This window comes from Sus scrofa, chromosome 14 (assembly GCF_000003025.6).
Source record: "Sus scrofa isolate TJ Tabasco breed Duroc chromosome 14, Sscrofa11.1, whole genome shotgun sequence".
NCBI classification, from domain to species: domain Eukaryota; kingdom Metazoa; phylum Chordata; class Mammalia; order Artiodactyla; family Suidae; genus Sus; species Sus scrofa.
In genome coordinates this window covers 88,221,102-88,242,874 of record NC_010456.5, presented here as the reverse complement: position 1 = coordinate 88,242,874, position 21,773 = coordinate 88,221,102, and the positions used below count along the sequence as shown (strand labels likewise).

General features: G+C 42.6%; 1 protein-coding gene across 1 annotated transcript in view; it reads left to right on the top strand.

The window, feature by feature from the left end:
• Positions 1–20,812, top strand: part of LOC102164631 (translation initiation factor IF-2-like) — a 55,545-nt gene extending 34,733 nt beyond the window's left edge. Inside the window, exons 6-7 of the mRNA XM_021073699.1 lie at positions 6,094–6,192; positions 20,445–20,812. Of these exons, the coding sequence (XP_020929358.1) occupies positions 6,094–6,192; positions 20,445–20,744 (399 nt within the window). The 3' untranslated portion in view covers positions 20,745–20,812. The remainder of the gene's footprint in view (positions 1–6,093; positions 6,193–20,444) is intronic.

Below are 21,773 nucleotides of genomic sequence, written 5' to 3'. Positions count from 1 at the left end.
CCCGCAACCTCATGGTTCCTAGTCGGATTCGTTAACCACTGCGCCACGACGGGAACTCCTGTAGGGAGTGTTTTTATGACCTCTTCAATTTCATTTCTAGTGATCGGTCTGTTCAGTTGGTCTGTTTCTACTTGATTCAGTTTTGACAGGCTGTAAGATTCTAGAAAATTGTCCATTTCTTCCAGATTGTCAAACTTGTTGCCGTATAGTTGTTCATAGTATTCTCTTACGGTTTTTTGTATTTCTGCTGTATCCGTTGTGATTTCTCCTTTTTCATTTATAATTTTGGTTATTTGGGTTCTTTCTCTCCTCTTTTTAGTGAGTCTGGCCAGGGGTTTGTCAATTTTGTTCACCTTTTCAAAGAACCAGCTCTTGGTTTTATTAATTTTCTCTATTGTTTTTTGAGTCTCTATTTTATTGATTTCTTCTTTGATCTTTATAATTTCCTTCCTTCTGCTGACTTTAGGACTTTTTTGTTCTTCTTTTTCTAATTCGTTTAGGTGGAGGGTTAAGTTGTCAATTTGGGATCTTTCTTCTTTTTTGAGAAAGGCCTGTATCACTATAAATTTCCCTCTGAGCACTGCTTTCGCAGCATCCCATAGATTTTGAGAGGTTGTGTCTTCATTATCATTTGTTTCAAGGTAGTTTTTAATTTCCTTCTTGATTTCCTCATTGACCCATTGGTTTTTTCAGTAGCATGTTGTTGAGTCTCCATGTAGTAGGTTTTTTCTCTTTCCTTTTCCCATGGTTGGTTTCTAATTTCATGGCATTGTGGTCAGAGAAGATACTTGAGATAATTTCTATGCTCCTAAATTTATTGAGGTTAGCTTTGTGTCCCAATATGTGGTCGATTCTTGAGAATGTTCCATGAGCATTTGAGAAGAATGTGTATTCTGCTTTTTTTGGATGTAGTGTCCTGAAGTATCAATTAAGTCTAACTTTTCTATTGTTTCCTTTAGGATCTCTGTTGCTTTACTGGTTTTCTGTCTAGAGGATCTGTCCATTGATGTGAGGGGGGGTATTAAGGTCTCCTACTACGATTGTATTCTCATCAATATCTCCCTTTATGTCTGTTAATATTTGATGTATGTATCTGGGTGCTCCTATATTTGGGGCATATATGTTGATGATAGTAACATCCTCTCCTTGCATGGATCCCTTAATCATTAAGTAGTGTCCTTCTTTGTCTTTCTTTATGTCTTTTGTTTTAAAGTCTATTTTGTCTGATATGAGTGTTGCCACTCCTGCTTTTCTGTCATGTCTATTGGCGTGAAATATTTTTCCCCACCTTTTCACTTTCAATCTATATGTATCTTTTGTCCTAAGGTGAGTTTCTTGTAGGCAGCATATTGAAGGTTTTTGCCTTTTTATCCACTCATCCACTCTGTGTCTTTTGATTGGGGCATTCAGTCCATTGACATTTAAGGTGATAATTGATAGATGATTATTTATTGCCATTTGAACCTCGTGTTCTAGTTGATTCTATGGATCTCCTTTCTTTTTTTTTTTATTTTTTATTTATTTATTTTTTTTGGTTGGATGGTCTCCGGTTATTATCTGCTTGAGTGTATTTTTTTTTTTCATTTTTTGCAAATGCAATATTTGGTTTTGGCTTGTGGTTGCCCTGTTTTTTAAGTATGCTAACCCCTTCCCATAATTGTGTGTTTTAGCCTGATGGTCCTGTAAGTTCAAACACTTCATTACTATATTAAAATTAAGAGGAGAAACATACAAACAAACAAAAAGGGTTATTTATTTCCTAACATCCCTTGCCCACATTTTATGGTTTTGATGACTCTTTTTTATTTTTTTCTTTTTAATTTTATTTTGTTTGAAGCATGTTCAGGATTAAATCTGTATGCTGGCTTATTTGAGTGACTGCTCTCTGATTGTGGTTTCCTCAGTCCTAGTTCTTCCTCTTCTTCTTTTTTTTTTTCTTTTCTTTTTTCTTCCCTTTCCTTCCTTTCTTTTTGTTTAGAGAAGCCCTTTCAATATTTCCTTTAACCTGGGTTTTGTGTTGCTGTATTCTTTAAGTTTTTGTTTGTTGGGAAAAATTTTTATTTCCCCTTCTATTTTAAATGATATTCTTGCTGTATAGAGTATTCTAGGTTGCATATTTTTTCCTTTGAGCACTTTAAATATCTCTTGCCATTCCCTCCTGGCTTGTAGTGTTTCTGTAGAGAAATCAGCTGATATTCTTATGGGGGTTCCCTTGTAGGTAACATTCTGGTTTTCTCTTGCTGCCTTTAGGATCCTCTCTTTATCACTAACTTTTGCCATTTTTATTACGATGTGTCTTGGTGTGGGTCTGTTTGGGTTCAGTTTGTTTGGGGCCCTCTGTGCTTCTTGTATCTTGAACCCAGTATCCTTTAGATTTGGGAAGTTTCCATCGATAATTTCTTCAAATATATTTTCCATCCCCTTATCTTTTTCTACTCCTTCTGGAATTCCTATTATGCATAGATTGGCCCGCTTTGTATTATCCCATAGGTCTCTTATATTACTTTCCAGTTTTTTGATTCGGTTTTCTGTCTGTTGACTGGATTGAGTGATTTCCATTATTCTATCTTCCATATCACTGATTTGTTCTTCTGCATGATTCATTCTGGTTTTTACTGCCCCTAGTTCAGTTTGCATCTCTGCAAATGAATGTTCTAGTTTTTCTTGGCTCCTCCTTATATTTTCTAGTTCCTTTCTGAGGGTATCTGCATTACTGTTCATATCTTCTCTTAATTCCTTCAGTATTTTCACTATTTCTCTTTTGAACTCCAGGTCTGTCTGACTGCCGAGATCTGTTTCATTGTTGACTGTTTTAGGTGAGTTCTCCTGTTGGTTTGACTGGGGGTGGTTTCTCAGCTTCTTCATCTTGCTTGTTGTTTTCTTTCTCCTGAGGGAGTTGGACTCTCCGTTATCGGGCAGTGTTTGCCTTGTCACTGCTGTGGAATATTTCCTGAGGGCTGGCATTGTTGGTCAATCTTTTTTGAGGCAGTGTGGCTTTTCTGGAGTGTTGATGGGGCTAACAGTGCTTTTTTGAAGCAAAGGAGGACTTCCTGAGGGCAGACAGGACTGGGAGGTCCACACCATGATGGTAGCAGATTTCACTTGGTCATGCAGAGCTTGCTCTGGTGTTTTTAGGCTGTGGGGTTCTTGCAGGGGGTTGGCGGTATTGGGCAGCTGCTCTTCAGGGTTGCATCACCCCCTGGGGGCTGGAGAAGCTATCTGGGTCACTGAGAACCTAAGAGGCTCTTCCCTAGGACAGCCCAACTCAGAAGGATGGCCTGCGAATGTAGGCGGATCTTTTCACAGTCTGGCCAAGCTTGTTGCAGCTTTTCTGGGCTGCAGGGGCTCCTCCAGGGGGCTGGTGGTGTTGAGCAGCTATTCCGCGGGAGTGGGGCACCCCCTGGGGGCTTGGGCGGGTAGCAGGGCCGCTGGAAACCCAAGAGGCTCCTTCCCAGGGCAGCCTGACTCAGAAAGACCGTCTGTGGTCTTTTCCCTGCTCGGCCAAGCTTGTTGCAGCTTTTCTGGGCTGCAGGGGGTCCTGCCTGGAGCTGGCAGTCCTATGCAGCTGATCCACTAGATCTCAGGACCCCCTGGGGGCTTGGGCGGGTAGCAGGGCCACTGGAAACCCAAGAGGCTCCTTCCCGGGGCAGCCTGACTCAGAAAAACCGTCTGAGATCTTTTCCTGACTCGGCCAGGCTTGTTGCAGCTTTTCTGGGCTGTAGGGGGTCCTGCCTGGAGCTGACAGTCCTATGCAGCTGATCCTTTAGAGCCTGGCACCCCCTGGGGGCTTGGGCGGGTAGCAGAGCCACTGGAAATCCAAGAGGCTCCTCCCCAGGGCAGCCCGACTCAGAAAAACCGAGAATTAGGCAGATCTATTCACGGCCTGGCTAGGCTTGTTCTAGCTTTTCTGGGCTGCAGGCCTTTTCTCAGGGGCTGGTGGTGTTTGGTGCTACTCTTCGGAAGTGTAGCCCCTCCAAAGGGCAAGCAGGCCTGTGCAGGGACAGCCCCTGCGGTGGTAGGCTTCAGGCAATTGTTGAGGCCAGCCCTCCTGGATGGCAGGCAGCCCCAGGTTCAGGAGAGCGTAGGGGGTGGCGGGAGTGGGGGGAGGGGATGCACTGGGAAGCACAGCTTTCAGCTAGCTAGCAGGCCTGTAAGCTTGCTGTGGCGTGGGGGGTATTCTATGGGGACCCACCCCTTCTTCTCTCCCCTCCCCAGCACGGGCGCAGACCAGGCTCTTTTCCCAGGTTCCTTCTGATGCGGCTTTCCACTTTCCCGCCCCTAGAGTATTGCTCCCTTCCTCTGCGACAGCTTTGTTTTCTAGTCTCCCAGGCAGTCTCTGCCCCATCAAATGGTTTCTAGACCTCCCAAGCAGTTTCCGCTCTGCCCCGCCCCCCCAGCCCGTTCTCGAGGACTAACCTCTGGAGCCGAGGTCTCGGTGCCCCGCCCCCATCCAGGCGTCCCCTGTCCCTTTTCCGGGGACTAACCTTCAGAGGCAAGGTCTCGGTGCCCAGCCCCTACCCAGGCGTCCCCCGGCCCTTTCTCGGGGTCTAACCTTCGGAGGCGAGGTCTCTCTGTCTTCTTTTCAAATCCCTTCTGAGATCCCTGAGTTGCAGAATTCCGTAACTGCTATGATGATAAATGCCACTATTTGAACAAGCAGGACCTGTTTTAAGCTGTGATGCCTGCCTCAGGAGGCCAGGCATGGAGCCCTTTTGAGCCTGACTCATCCTCCAGCTCAGGAGATTCTGCCTCAGAGAGCAAACATCTTGAATGTTATGGTGGCAGGTGGAAGGAGGGCAGTAACTAGCTGAAGCACAACGGGTAATTTAAGCGAGGGGAGAGAAGCGATGGGTGGTTTTGCTTGAGATGTGGTGACCATCCAGAGTACTACATACATTCCCTCTTGCTTTTTCTATATCCTCTTCTGGCTCTGGAGGCAGGAAGAGTTAAAAAGAAACACAAGGGAATGTCACAAAGGCTGCTTCCTCTTCTTTTGTCTTACTTGTTTCTGCCCCTTTGTCCTTCTCTCTGCTCCTCCCCAAGATAGAAGACTGAGTATCTGAGTGGCAGACTCAGGTGTCCCAGGGCTACATTCACTACTGGTCATAGTTAGGCAGGACTGGCCATTAGATCTTCATCCCAAAAAAGAACCAGGCTGTCCCTTGGACCCCAGTATTCCAGGGAAAACCTTTAACTAAAAGACCCCTTTGTTGGCCTTGATCTTATTAGATGTCTGGGGCTTACTGGCTGCAAATCCCTGGTTTAAGATGTAGATGTGACCTCTGAAGTGCTTGAGAACCTACTATACCCTAGAAGAAATGGAGGACCCTCTCTTCATCTAAGGAAGTATGACCAAGCAGAGGGGTGACTGCTGAATTAATCTGCACCACTCTGCAAAATGTTGCTGGTGAGCCCAGAAGTTAGCCTTAGCACTGTTAGACAGAGCCTTCTTGTTGGAAGTGAATGGTTACGCTTTAGGTGTGATGCGTACCTACTTTTTACCAGTGTGACCCACCTGTCATCATTTTTCACCCATTTTTCATGTGGATAACATTAAAGGTCTCAACTTTTTGCCATCTTACTCATTTTTGTTAACATCACTCCTTTGCCTTCAGGAAAGGAAAAAAAAGAAAATGTGACTCATATGATCAAATCATTGATCATAAGCTACTACTGCAGGAGCTACAGGCATGGACTCAGCCACCTGATTCCAGCTGTAACCACAGAGGCTTTCTGCTGGGGAGAAAAGAGCCCTGGACTTGGAGTCAGGATACCTGCCTTCAACTCCCAGGTTTTTCATTCACTAGATGGTCCCTTTGACAAGTCACTTATTTCCTTTTGGTCTTACTGACCTTATCTGAAAAATGGACAAATTAGCAGTCACTGCTGCATTGCAGGGCTACTTGGAGATCATGGCAGAAAGGCTAAGTAAAGCCAGTGAAAACCAAAGGCATACCTGTTCCCACATGCTGCAAGCCTCACTTTTGATCCAGACCAAGCATCCTTCATTGAGTCTTCCTCATAGAGTTCATATTGCCTTCAGCTGCTGTGGATGCAGTCTTAATTTTTTAAAAGTACTTTTTTCTCTTGCAGCACATCGTATGGGACTGGGGCTCCAATGGCAAACATGACTTCATTGGCGAATACACCTCAGCATTCAAGGAGATGAAAGGAGTGATGGAAGGGAAACAGGTACGTGGTAAACCACTCGTGCCATTTCCCCAGGCTCATCTCTCATGATGAATCCTTAGCACCCAGCTACACAAGAAACAGCTAGAGGCATGACATTAATACATGATTAAATGTAGTAAGGAGGGAGTATGGTGGGATCTGAAACCTAGGTTCTAGTGTTAAACCGGTCCACAGCAGTTGACAGTTTCTCCACTGCAAAATGAAAGAGGTCAGGTGAGAATGCTTCTAATTTCCTTTAGCTGTGTAGCCTTGGACAAGTGACTTAATCTCTTTGTGCCTCTGTTTTTTGGTTTGTTTTTTTTTTTAAATTTATTTTTTTTTCAGCCGCTCCCATGGCATGTGGAATTTCCCTGGGCCAGGGATCGAACCCTCACCACAGCAGTGACCTGAGCAGCAGCAGTAACAATGCTGGGTCTTTAACTCGCTGAGCCACCTAAAAAATACGAAGGTGATAGATGTGTTTTCTGGTAGGATTCTGTGAAGATTAGATGATATATAATTCATGGTATGCACTTGACAGGGTGTCTGGCACAGGACTCGCATTTCCAAAGCATGTGCTAGTAACAGTATTGCCTCTTGCTTTTTTATTTTTTAGACTGTGCCGGCAGCATTCAAAAGTTTCCCAGGCCAGGGATTGAACCTGAGCCACAGCAGTGACAATGCCAAGTCCTTAACCGCAAGGCCATCAGGGAACCCCTCTAGTAGCAGTATTCTTTCCAGCTCTACATTTCCATGACCTGGTGGCATTAATGCCATATTATAAGCTTTAGACAAATTATTTGATTCCTCCAAATTGGAGGGTGGGGCACCAGATTTTCATCTAGTCCCAGTATTTCACACTTACACGTTCTTTTTTTTTTTTTGTCTTTTTTTTTGTTGTTGTTGTTGTTATTGTTGCTATTTCTTGGGCCGCTCCCGCGGCATATGGAGGTTCCCAGGCTAGGGGTTGAGTCAGAGCTGTAGCCACCGGCCTACGCCAGAGCCACAGCAACGCGGGATCCGAGCCGCGTCTGCAACCTACACCACAGCTCACGACAACGCCGGATCGTTAACCCACTGAGCAAGGGCAGGGATCGAACCCGCAACCTCATGGTTCCTAGTCGGATTCGTTAACCACTGCGCCACGACGGGAACTCCAACACTTACACGTTCTTGATACTAAGATACAAACCCAAAAACTATCACATACCACTAGAGCACATAGGGATTTCATCGCGACATGCAGAAACCTATACCTCCTCTGCGTGTCTCAGGTGCAGACTTTGATGGATATACACATACATCTGTTAGCGGGGTCCCTTCTTTCTGCTCAATCACTAGCATCAGTGTTCTTATGTGCCTTACTGATGTCTAGTCTTAATTCTGCTTCAGTATGATTCTGCTGCTCGAGTCTTAGTAACATTCATCTATTCATTTATTCAATAGGGATTTATTGAGCCCCCTAAGGATACAGAGATGAGAAAAACAGTCACGGAGCTCACAAGCTGGATCCTTTTAATACAGTTTTAATTTTTTATTTTATATCATTTAATTTAAATTTATCATGTAGTTGATTTACAATGTTGTATTAGTTTCAGGTGTAGAGCAAAGTGAATACATATGAAGAAACCCACTTTTTTCCCATCTAGGTTAAAACCATTACAAACTATTGAGTAAATTTTCCTAGGCTATGCAATCCTAATGACTTTACCAGAATAACCTCTAGCTAATTTTTGACCCTCATTTTTCAGACTCCAGAACCCCGTGGTGTTGTTTCCACATACCACCTCCAGCTGGAGCACGTCTATTGGCAGGCGTCTCAGGGCTGATGTTTACTGGGCCCCTGAGTAGTGCCTGCTCCTGGCTTCCTTATGACAATGCTTTGCCTGATAGTTAGGACACCCTACTACTGTCTGTATACCAAGAAAAAGAGTTCAGTAACCATGGCCTCTGAGTGTCAAACACTTGAGATCGAATCAGATATAAGCGTAGTCATGTTATAGAGATAGATTGTTGAAGTGGTTCATCTGGAGCTTTTCTCAGTGATGGTCATAAGACTGTTCTGGATGTACCAGTATTTGGTCTGTATCGGTAAGATGACCAGAGACAGCTGCTTTTGAAAGAAGAGTTTATCAGAGTTCCCATCGTGGCTCAGCGGAAACAAATCTGACTCGTATCCATGAGGATGCAGGTTCGATCCCTGGCCTCGCTCCCATGGGTTAAGGATCTGGCGTTGCCATGAGCTGCAGTGTAGGTCGCAAATGTGGCTTGGATCTGGCGTGGCTGTGGCGTAGACCAGTGGCTACAGCTCTGATTCGACCCCTAGCCTGGGAACCTCCATGTGCCATGGGTGCAGCCCTAAAAAGATAGAAAAAAAAAAAAAAAAAAGAAAAGAAAGAAGAGTTTATTACTCACAGCTCCCAAGGGACAGGAGGTGTGTCCTGCCACACAGGGGAGCCACATGGAGAAGCACTAGGGTCAGTCAGGAGGCAGGAGGAGTAAGGGGGGAAGCGGAGGCACAAGTCTTTATTGTGGTTTTTGTGGGAAGGAAAGAGTGGAGCAAGGTAAACAGTTAAGCAGGTTTAGGATTAAAGAGTTTGAATAATTTTGGAGACTCTGGGAGATAGGGGTGGTCTCTAATTGTCTGAATCCTGACTCTGGGGTAATACAGGGCCAGGGGAATATTGGGTTGGTGCATGAGCATTTAGCAAAGGAGGTGGCTGTGGGTTTAGGCTCTGGATGGGTTTGTCTGTATGTCAAAGGCAAGCTCATTGGCAAGTTGATTGCCATCTCTAGGAATTAACTAACTGGAGAAGGGGCAGTTCTTCCCTAGTATGCAGGGCCCCAAGATGTTAAAGCATCATAAAATATGGGGCAGGGGGTTGGGGGGTGAGACATTAAAACAATGACCCCAAATGGCCAATCACAATGCATTTTTCCCTAGTTCCACATTCAAGGGGTGGTCATGTGACCTAAGCCAGAACTATCAATCTTTTCCTTTACTCTTGTCATGTAAGGATATGTTCCTGCAGCTCCTGGCAGCCAGGAAGGGCCAACTCTGAGTGAAGGAACCTGATATATACAGAGAGCAACTGGATGGCACTAAAGTCTTATGATGGAGTCACACAGACGTAATAAATTAAAATCTCAGCTCTTTAACTTCACATATGACTATGACTAGTTACATAACCTCATTTGAAAGTAGAAATCTCAGGTTTTTGATTCAAGTAAACACAATGTCCTAATAGTTATTTTCACATAGTAAGTACTCAACCAGTGGCAAAATTATTCTCAGATATGATTTAAGAGGTTTAATTATTAGCACATGGGATTTTCTGTGAAGTGCCCCTCCAGGAGAAATTTTTAGGCCCTCTAATCTTTCCCCATTGTCTTGTTTTCATGGTACCTACCCTTTCAGCATGGGGGAGGTGCCACACGTACAGCACCAAACACTGTGATAGGCATATAGTAGATGCTTTAGAAAAGTTGTCACCATCTTTGGGAATCCCTGTGCCGAGAAGAGCCTGAGTTGTGACCAGGACTCTCCTATATTTGGGGGCAGGACTGTCCTTGTGGAGGGGATGGTGGCTTTAGGTTACCTCAGCTCCAAGACCACCCATACTTACATATCTTATGTATGTCCGTTAATACATTGACTTTTGGATTTTTATTTTTAAAAAAGATCACATCTGCTTGACACTTTCTCTTTAGGACCAAACCCCTGAAGTCTTCCTCCCAGAGAGCCCTAGCTTCATACTGCTTTAAGACAGGGGCCATGTGTATATCTTACACTGATGTAAAATCACAATACCCAAGTTCTTATAATTCTGCTTCTTGGCTTTGTGCTTGGGGTTGGTGCACTCCCACCACACCTGCAACAAGAAAGGTTATAGCATGACCGCTAGTTCAGGAAGAAGTGGAGTCATTCGTGAGGAGGCTCTTGGGCACTGCTGCAGATGGACCTAAGGGCTGACAAATGGTCCCTAGTGGATACCCTTGCATCTGGAGGGGTAATAAGGAGCAGTGGTAGAGAGGAAGATTCTAATATCACTGCACCTGGTTTGAACCCAGCTCTTCCACTTTCCAGCTGTGTGGCCTTTTGGCAAATTACTTGATTCTTCCTTGCCTGGCGTATCTCCCTGTAAAGTGGAACTTAATTGTAATTCTCTCATAGGATTATTGTGAGGATTGAGTGACTAACCCCTGTAATACATTTAGAACAGTGCCTGACACTTAAAAGCCCTTATTACTAGTAGGGTCAAATCAAGCAGCAAACGGAAGGAGCCATCTGAAGACACACAACTGAGTAATCCAAATGCTGAGGCTTAGTGTCTGGGAATTGATTTAAGAGGTAGGGAAACTGAGGAATGTCGAATAGCGGCTACGAGAAGTTGGTGAGGATAATGATGAGTTGGCATAGCGCTTCTCAGAGGAGAACTAAATAATGGACTGGTACAGGTCAACAGCAGTGGCACAATGGATGCCACAAAGGGGCTTCTGTGAGTGAGGCATAGAGTCAGATCTACAGGAGGTGCTGGGAACTGAGGAGGTAGTTGGGAGCTGAAGGGCTCTCGAGTCAAGCAGATCTCAACTTGTCCAGTGTACAGAAGACTTCAGGGGATAAGTCAAAAATCCAAGTCATTGCTGCTGCCCACTGTGCTATGGGAGTAGATCTTTGGATTTCTACTCACAAAGCAAATTTTTGCTCCCTCACAGCTTTTTTTGTTTTTTTTTTTTTGTTTTATTTTTGTTTGTTTTTTGCTCTTTTGGGGCCACACCTGCGGCATATGGAGGTTCCCACGCTAGGGGTCAAATCCAAGCTCTAGCCACCAGCCTACACCACAGCCACACCAGATCCAAGCCGTGTCTGTGACCTAGAGCACAGCTCACAGCAACACCAGATCCTTAACCCACTGAGCAAGGCCAGGGATCAAACCCGAGAACTCAGGGTTCCCAGTCAGATTAGTTTCCACTGCGCCATAAGGGAACTCCTTTCACAATTTAAAGTGTCTGAAAATGAAGCAGTTTCTGAGGCACATGTGAGTGAGGTAGACTGATAGAGCATTGGCCCCAGTGAACCATTCCTCCCATTGGTCCTGCATTTGTGCAGTTCCCTCTCACAATGATTCTGAGCTTAGTCATGTGACTTGTTTTGACCAAGGGGACAGTAGCAAAAGTGATATAAGCAGAAGCTTGAAAAGTACCTGCGTGTTGGGGCTGGCTAGCCTGTTGTTGCTGGGACATTTTCACTACCATGTGAAAAAGCTTAGGCTGGTGTCCTGGAGAATGAAAGAGCACTTGGAGAGATGGTCCCAGCTCCAGAGGCACAGATGCAGGAGTGAGTTCCCTCTGCACCATGTGGAGCAGAGGGGAGCTTCCCAGGGGAACTCAGCCCAGATTGCTGACCTCTTGTACTAGCTATAGTAGTAGCCTCCTAACAGATCTCCTTGTCTCAGTCTCTTGTCTCTCTCTGATTATCCTCACAGTAGCCAGAGTCATCTTTTTTTTAAAAAAATTAAAACCAGCAGTTCCCATCATGGCTCAGTGTTTAACGAACCCAACTAGGATCCATGAGGACACAGGTTCGATCCCTGGCCTTGTTCAGTGGGTTAAGGATCTGGCGATGCCATGAGCTGTGGTGAGGTCACAGACGTGGCTCAGATCCTGAGTTGCTGTGGCTGTGGTGTAGGTCAGCAGGTGCAGCTCCGATTTGATCCCTAGCCTGGGAACCTCCATATGCCGCAGGTGCGGCCCTCAAAAAGACAAAAGAAAAAAAGACGTATAGTTGATCTTTAAGGTCGTGATAGTTTCTGCTGTACAACAAAGCGATTCAGTCATACATGTATACACATACGTTCTCTTTTAGATTCTTTTCCCACACAGATTATTGCAGAATATTGGGTAGAGTTCCCTGTGCTCTACAGCAGGTCTCCAATGGCCAGTCACACAATGTACCACAGTGTGCATATTGCCAACCAATCCCAAACCACTAGTCCATTTCACTCTCCATCTACCTTTTCCCATTGGTAACCATGAGTTTGTTTTCAGAGTCTGTGAGTCTGTTTATGTTCTGCAAATGAGTTCACTTTTATCCTTTTTTTAGATTCCACACAAGTGATACCATATGATGTTTGTCTTTTACTATCTAATTTCACTTAGTATGGTAATCTCTAGCTCCACCCATGTTACTGCAGATGGTGTTTTTTTAAGGCTGAGTAGTACTCCCTTGTACCACATCTTCTTAATCCATTCCTCTGTCCATGGACATTTAGGTTGCTTCCATGTCTTGGCTATTGTAAATATTGCTGCAGTGAACATAGGGGTGCTTGTATCTTTTTGAATTACAGTTTTGTCCAGATAGATGCCAAGGAGAGGGATTGCTGGATCATATGTTAGTTCTGTTTTTAGATTTTTGAGGAACCTCCATACTTAGCTCCACAGTGATTGTACCAGTTTACATTCCCACCAACAGTGTAAGAGGGTTTCCTTTTCTCCACACTCTCTCCAGCTTTTGTTTGTAGACTTTTGATGATGGCTGTTCTGGTTGGTGTAAGGTGGTACCTCATAGTTTTGATTTGCATTTCTTTAATAATTATGATGTTGAAAATCTTTTCATGTGTTTTTTGACCATCTGTATGTCTTCTTGGGAGAATTGTCTGTTTAGATCTTTTGCCCATTTTTTGATGGGGTTGTTTGTTTTGGTCTATATATATATATATATAAAGCATCTCTTTATATTTACATATTTTGGAGATTAATCCCTTGTCAGTCACTTCATTTGCAAATATTTTCTCCCATTTTTTGGGTTGTCTTTTTGTTTAGGGTTTCCTTTGCTGTACAAAAACTTAAGTTTAATTAGGTCCCATTTGTTTTGTTTGTTTTTATTGTCATTCCTCTTGAAGGTGGATCTAAGATATTGTTGTGGTTTATTTCAGAGAATGTTTATGTTTTCTTCTAAGTGTTTTATCGTATACAGTCTTATATTTAGGTCTTTAATCCATTTTGAGGTTATTTTTGTGTATGGTGTTACGGAGTGTTGTAATTTCGTTCTTTTACATGTAGCTTTCCAGTTTTCCCAGACCACTTATTGAAGGGACTGTCATTTCTCCATTCTCCATTTCTCTTTTACGTGTAGCTGTATTTTCTTGCCTCCTTTGTAATAGATTAGTTGACCGTAGGTGCGTGGGTTTAATTCTGGGCTTTCTATCCTATTCCAATGATGTATACTTCTGGTTTTATGCCAGTACCATATAGTTTTGATTAATGTAGTTTTGCAGTATAGTCTGAGGTCAGGGGACCTGATTCCTCCAGATCCATTTTTTCTTTTTCAGGATGGCTTTGGCTATTCTAGGTCTTTTGTACCTCCAAAAAAACTTTCAAATATTTTGTTCTAGTTCTGTGAAAAATGCCATTGGTAATTTGATAGGGGTTGCATTGAATCTGTAGATTGCTTTGGGTAGTATAGTCATTTTGATAGTATTGATTCTTCCAATCCAAGAGCATGGTATATCATTCCATCTGTTTGTGTCACCTTTGATTTCTTTCATCAGTGTCTTACAGTTCTCAGAGTACAAGTCTTTGTCTCTTTAGGTAGGTTTATTCCTAGGTATTTTATTCTTTTTTGAGGTGATGGTAAATGGGATTGCTTCTCTAATTTCTCTTTCTGATCTTTCATTGTTAGTTTATAGAAATGCAGTTGATTTCTGTGTATTAATTTTGTATCCTGTAACTTTACAAAATTCATTGATGAGCTCTAACAGTTTTCTGGTAGCATCTTCAGGATTTTCTAGGTACAGTATCATGTCATCTGCAAATAGATGGTTTTACTTCTTCCTTTCCAATTTGGATTCCTTATATTTCTTTTTCTTCTCTAATTGCTGTGTCTAGGACTTAGAAAACTATGTTGAATACTAGTGGCAAGAGCAGAAGTCCTTGTCTTGTTCCTGATTTTAGTGGGAATTCTTTCAGATTTTCACCATTGAAAATGATGTTAGGTTAGGTGTCATGACCTTTATTATTGAAGTAGGTTCCCTCTGTGCCCACTTTCTGGAGGGTTTTTATCAGAAATGGGTGTTGGATTTTGTCAAAAGCTTTTTTTTTGCATCTATTGAGAGGATCATATGGTTTTTATTCTTCAGTTTGTTAATGTGATGTACCACACTAACTGATTTGTGGATATTGAAAAATCCTTGCATCCTGGGATAAATCCCACTTGATGATGGTGTACAACCGTTTTAATGTATTGCTGGATTTGGCTTGCTGGTAATTTGCTGAGGATTTTTGCATCTAAGTTCATCAGTGATATTGGCCTATAATTTTCTTTTTTTGTGGTATCTTTGTCTGGTTTTGGTATCAGGGTGATGATGGCCTCATAGAATGAGTTTGGGAGTGTTCCTTCCTCTGCAGTTTTTTGGAATTGTACCAGAATCGGTGTTAGCTCTTCTCTAAATGTTTGATAGAATTCACCTGTGAAGCTATCTGGTCCTGGACTTTTGTTTGTTGGAAGTTTTTTAATCACAGTTTCAATTTCAGTACTTGTGATTGGTCCATTCATCTTTTCTATTTCATGTTGGTTTAGTCTTGGAAGATTGTACTTTTCTAAGAATTTGTCCATTTATTCTAGCTTGTCTATTTTATTGGCATCCAGTTGCTTGTAATATGATCCTTTGTATTATTGTAATGTCTGTGGTAACAGCTCCTTTTTCATTTCTAATTTTATTGATGTGAGTCCTCTTTTTTCTTGGTGAGTCTGGCTAGATGTTGATGAATTTTGATCTTTTCAAAGAACCAGCTTTTAGTTTCATTTATCTTTTCTATGGTTTTCTTCATTTATATTTCATTTATTTCTTCGCTGATCTTTATGATTTCTTTCCTTCTTCAAACATTGGGTTTTGTCTGTTCTTCTCTGTAGTTGCTTTAGGTTTTAAACTTAGGTTGTTTATTTGAGCTTTTTCTTGTTTTCTGAGGTAGGCTTGTATTGCTGTAAACTTGCCTCTTAGAACTGCTTTTGATTGTTGTGTTTTTGTTGTCATTTACTTCTAGATTTTTTTTTTAATTTCCTCTTTGATTTCTTGAGTGATCCATTGGTTGTTTAGTAGCATGTTGTTTAGTCTCCATGTGTTTGTGGGTGTTTTTTTTTTCTCTTTCTTTCTTTCTTTCTTTTTCTTATTGATTTCTAGTCTTACAGCATTGTGTGGTTGGAAAGGGCTTGATATGATTTCAATTTTCTTAAATTTACCAAGGCTTGATTTGTGGCCCAGCAGGTAATCTATCCTAGACAACATTCTTTGTGCACTTGAGAAGAATGTGTATTCTGCTGCTTTTGGATGGAATGTTCTATAAATATCTATTAAGTCCATCTGGTCTAATGCATCATTTAAGGCCTGTGGTTTCCTTGTTGATTTTCTGTCTGGATGATCAGTCCATTGCTTTAAGTGGGGTGCTAAAGTGTCCTGCTATTATTGTGTTATTGTCAAATTTCTCCTTTTAAGGTTGTTCGCAGTTGCCTTAAATTTTGAGGTGATCCTTTGTTGGGTGCATATATACTTACAATTGTTATATCATCTTCTTGGATTGATCCTTTAATCATTATGTAATGTCCTTCTTTGTCTCTTACAATATTCTTTATTTTAAGGTCTAATTTGTCTGATATGAGTATTGCTACTCCATCTTTCTTTTGATTCCCGTTTGCATGGAATATTTTCTTCCATCCTCTCACTTTGAATTTGTATGTATTCCTAGAACTGAAGTGGGTCTCTTGAAGCCAGCATATATATGGATCTTGTTTTTGTATCCATTCAGCCAGTCTATGTCTTTTGATTGGAACATTCAGTCTGTTTACATTTAAGATTGTTTTAAGTTTTTGGACTCTTAATTGCCAGTGCATCTCCAGTATCCTGCATTCATACTCTCCTCTTCTCACAATTTCTGATTTTGCCAGCATATTTCTGTGTGGATGACTTCCTGCCTTTACTATATGTATGCCTTTACCGGTGAGCCTTGTCATTTGTAATATTTTCGTTTCTAGTTGTGGCCTTTTCTATTCCACTTAAATTCCTTTAGTATTTGTTGTTAAGCTGGTTTAGTGGTGCTGAATTCTCTTAGCTTTTGCTTGTCTGTAAAGCTTTTGATTTCTCCTTCAAATGTGAATGAGAGCCTTGCTGGGTAGAGTAACCTTGATTGGAGGTTTTTTTCTTTCATCACTTTAAGTACAGTGTGCCACTCCCTTCTGGCCTGCAGAGGTTCTGCTGAAAAATCAGGCAATAACCTTATCACAGTTCCCTTGTATGTTATTTGTTCCTTTTCCCTAGCTGTTGTCAGTATTTTCTCTTTGCCTTTAATTTTGGTCAGTTTGATTAAAATGTGTCTTGGCAAAACTTCCCTTGAAAAAGACACATGCACTTGCATGTTCATTGCAGCACTATTCACAGTAGCCAAGACATGGAAACAACCTAAATGTCCACCTACAGATTTTTGGATTAGGAAGATGTGGTATATATATACAACGGAATACTACTCAGCCATAAAAAGAACAAAATAATGCCATTTGTGGCAACATGGATGGAACTAGAGACTCTCATACTAAGTGAGGTAAGGCAGAAAGAGAAAGACAAATACCATATGATAGTACTTATATCTGGAATCTAATATATGACATAGATGAACCTTTCCACAGAAAAGAAGTTCATGGACTTGGAGAATAAGACTCATGGTTGCCAAAGGGGAGGAGGAGGGAGCGGGATGGATTGAGAAATTGGGGTTAATAGATGCAGACTATTGCCTTTGGGATGGATAAGCAATGAGATCCTGCTGTGTAACACTGGGAACTGTATCTAGTGACTTATGATGGAGCATGATAATGTTAGAAAAAAGAATCTATACGTGTATGTGTAACTGGGTCAACATGCTGTACAGTAGAAAATTGACAGAGCACTGTAAACCAGCTATAATGAAAAAATAAAATAAAAATCATTATATATATATGAAAACCATAAAAATAAAAAAAAAATGTGTCTCGTAGTGTTCCTCCTTGGGTTTATTTTTTATGGTACTCACTGTGCTTCTTGGATTTGAGGGAGCAATTCCTTTCCCATGTTAGAAAAGTTTTTGGCTGTTACCTCTTCAAATATTTTCTCTCTCTCATCCTTCTGGCACCCCTGTAATACAGATGTTTGTGCATTTAACTTTGTCCCAGAGTTCTCTGAGACTCTTCATTTCTTTTAAATCTTTTTTCTCTTTTCTATTCCATGTCAGTGATTTCTGCCAGTCTGTCTTCCACCTTATTTGTTCTTATACCTCCTGTATTCTGCTCTTGGCTTCTTTTAGTGAATGTTTTATTTCAGTTATTGTATTTTGCATCTCTGCTTGCTTAGTCTTTAAATCTTCTATTTCTTTACTCAGTGTTTCTTGTAATTTAGCAATCTTTGCATCCAATTTATTTCCAAGATCTTTAATCATCTTTACTATCATTAGTCTAGTCTTTTTCATGGAGGTTAGTAATCGCCACATCACTTAGTTGTTTTTCTGAGGTTTTTTCTTTCTCCCTTATCTGAGTCATAATTCTCTGCCTTTTCATTTTGTATAGATTTTTAGTGTGGTCTCCTTTTTGCATACAATAAGGTTGTAGCCTCTCTTGCTTCTGATATCTGCCCCTGTTGTGGCTGAAGTTGGTACAGGGGCTTGTTGCAGGCTTCCTGATGGGAGGAACTGGTGCCTGCCCACTGGTAGGAGGAGCTGATTCTTATCCCGCTGGCAGGTGGGACTTTGTCTCTGGGTGTGATTAGAGGTGCCTGTGTGCCTAGGGGGTCTTTAGGCAATTTGTTAGCTGATGGTTGAGTCTGTGTTCCCACCTAGTTTGATGTTTTGCCTGTGGTTTCTCAGCCCTGATGGGCCAGATTTTTCCAAAATGGCCACCTCTGGAGGAACACACACTGATGGATTGTTCCCAAGACTTTTGCTTCCAGTGTCATTCCTCCTCAATGAGCCACATCACCCTATTTTCCCAGGAGATGCTGCAAGAATTGCAGGCAAGTCTGACCCAGATTCCTATTGAGTCTCTGCTTTGCCCTGAGAGCCAATGCACAAAAAGCCTGTGTGCACCTTTCAAGAATGGAGTCTCTGTTTCCCCCAGTCCTGTGGAGCTCCTGCACACAAGCCCAGCTGGCCCTCAGTGCCAAATGCTACAGGGATCCTCCTCCCAATGCCAGATCCCCAGGCGTGGGACCCTGATGTAGGGCTCAGAACTCTCACTCCCATGGGTGAGCCTCTAGAGCAATATAGTTACTTTCCAGTCTGTGGGCATCCAGTCTGTGGGCCACCCACCCGGGAGGTATGGGGTTGCTTATATCGTGTCATTGCCACTACTACTGTCTCGATTTGGCCTTTTCTTTGTCTTCTAGAGTGAGATATCTTTTTTTTTTTTTGATAGTTTCCAGTCTATTTTGTTGAAGGTCATTCAGTAAAAGCATTTTAAATTACCTTGTTGAAGTGATACTTAACATTGAGACATTGACTATGGAGACAACTTGAATCTCATTTCTAATTTCTTAAGGCCACAATTTATAGAGGCTCATGTCATATGGAGATTTCTACCAAGGAGGAAAAAGATGGACAGATTGCATCCTCACTGTCAGAAACTCCTCCAGATGTCCCCAAAATACCAACACAGTAATTCTCCCTTTTCTCTGTGACACACAGTTTATTGAAGGGACTGTCCTTTCCCTGGTGGATGTTCTTGGCAGCTTTGACATAAAATAACTGACCACATATGTGGGCTTATTCCTGGGTTCTCTATTCTATTCCCCTGGCCTGTGTGTGGCTTTTTATGCTATTTCTATACTGCTTGGTTACCACAGCTTTGTAATACGGCTTCAAGTCAGTGAGCAGGTTTTCTCCAGCTGCTGTTTTCCTTTCTCAGGATCCCCTTTGCTGTTTGGAGTCCTTTGTGATTCCATATAAATGTCAGGATTGTTTGTTGAGCTTCTGTGAAAAATTCCATTGGAATTTTGGCAGGATTTGCATTGAATGAGCATACTGTTTTGGGTAGAATGGACATTGTATCACTGCTAATTCTTTGCGTCTAAGAGCACAGGATATCTTTCCATTTATTTACATCTCCAGTTTCTTCATTGATGTCTTATAGTTTTCAGTTTGCAGCTCTTTCACATCTTGGGTTAAATTGGTCTAATGGTAGCACCATACATTCAAAATGGTCTGCACACCAAATTGGCCATAAACATAGTGGTTCAGAGACCAGGGATGTGCATCTGCCTCTGACCCAATCATTGCTCTAGAGATCCCAGCATCTCTCATCAATCTTCTCCATGTTGTTCTGACCTTTGCTCTTCTTTTCAGCTGGTATCTTGCCAGATCATTTATGGAGAAATAAGATCCTATCTGGCAAGAACAGAATCACCTTCCCAGCACATAAGGAAAGAATGGGCATGGGCCCACACCCATCTTAGCTTTCTCTGCCTGTCTAGCCCCATCACTTCAGAAAAATGTTTCCGTCCTCCTGTCAGAAGCCAAACCCCACGTAAAGGACTTAGATGTAAAGGAAAGCAGAATATTGCCTTGAGCAATGAACACCTTCAAAACAGAAACAAAACAAGCTCCCCAATACTGCAGGTGCAAGAACGGTGTGCAGAGCCTTCCCCTTTTCCTTCCTGGAAGCAGGAGACAACATATCCATCCTCCCACCCCAGCCCCATGGAAGGTGTCCTCTCTCTGCTGGAAGGAGGATGACATTGTTATCCTCAAGGGCAGAAAGCAGAGAATGAGAGAATTCTGTCCAAACAGATGTTGCTCAACATAATTCTCGTCCTCCTTAGCCTCCCCACACAGTGTATTTCCTTTTCCACAATCGCCTGTCTTTGTTCAACCCCACAGAAAAGCATTTACATTTTGCCACTTAGGCAGTTCCCATCGCGGCTTAGCAGTAACAACCCAACTACTCGGCATGAGGATGCGGGTTCAATCCTTGGCCTCACTCAACGGGTTAAGGATCCAGTGTTGCCGTGAGCTGTGGTATAAATAGGACACAGACATGGCTGTGGCTGTAGCGTAGGCTGCTGGTAGCTGCAGCTCTGATTGGACCCCTAGCCTGGGAACGTCCACATACTGCAGGTGCAGCCCAAAAAGATAAGTTTTGCCACTTCTCTGGTCCTTTCTTCATTTCCTTAGGAGGGTGCCCTGGGTTACAACATAAAACCTAGGGGAAATAAATGTGTGTGCTTCTATCCTGTAAATCTATCTCATTTCCATTTAATTTTCAGGACCAGCTGTCAACTCTAAGAGGGCTGAGATGTGATTTTGCCTCAGAAACATCTTTCTTGCCGACAGTTTTGAATTCTGCCTCTTTCTTTGGCTTGATTCTTCAGTATGCTGCCATGCTTTCAGCTACCATCTTCAAAAACTCTGTGACCATGGGCTCTGTCATTCAAAATGAAAACACATTCTTACCGTATGATCCAGCCCTGAACATCTTGGGCCCAAATGAGTCCAGTGCTTACATCTGCACAGAAACCTGCACTGGGATGTTTAGGGCAGCTTTATTCATAACTGCAAGAACTTAGAAGCAACCAAGATCCCTTTCAGGAGGTGAATGGAGGAGTTCCCATCATGGCTCAGCAGAAACAAATCTGAATAGCATACATGAGGATGCAGGTTCAATCCCTGGCCTCATTCAGTGGGTTAAGGATCCAGCGTTTCTGTGAGCTGTGGTCTAGGTAGCAGATGTGACTTGGATCCCAGGTGGCTGTGGCGTAGGCCAGCAACTGCAGCTCCAATTGGATTCCTAGCCTGGGAACATCCATATGCTACAGGTGTGACCCTAAAAAGCAAAAAAAAGGAAGTGAATGGACACATAGACTGTGGTACATCTGTGCAACAGAATGTTCTTCAGCACTGAAAAGAAATGAGATATGGAGCCATGGGGAGACAGGTGGGGCACCTTAAGTGCATATTACTTGCTGAGAGAAGCCAATCTGGGAAGGTGGCATAACTTAGGGTACCAAATATATATACGACATACAGGGAAAGGCAAACCATAGAAGGGGTGAAAGTGTGTTGCCAGGGGTTTGTAGCAGGACTGGCATGGGGGTGGTGATAAATAGTTTGAGCACAGAGGATTTTTAAGACAGTGAAACTGTTCCGTATGATACATTTGTGGTGACATACAGGTGTCAAAACCCATAGTCTGTACATCACCAGGAGTGACCCCTAATGTACACAGTGGACTCTGGTGATCATGTGTCCATGTAGATTCACCCATAGCGACAGACACAGAGAATGCTGACAGAATAGTTGGGGAGCGGCAGGCCCTCAGCGCCTGTGGGGTGGGGGGTGTTGGGACGACGATGCAGCACAGCACAGCAGGGGGCATGACATCCCTGCACTCTGCCCAATTTTGCTGTAAATTCAAAATTTCTTTTAAAAAAAAAAACTTAAACAAATATTCCAGTAGTATCACATGGTTGCTCCTCTTCCAGTCTTCAGTTTGTGTGGGCCACTTGCCAGTCAAACTTCAGCATACATTATCCTTTCAGCCTGCACTCTCAAAGTTTCTGCTGACATCTCCTTTTTATCTTGCTGTGCTCTTTTTT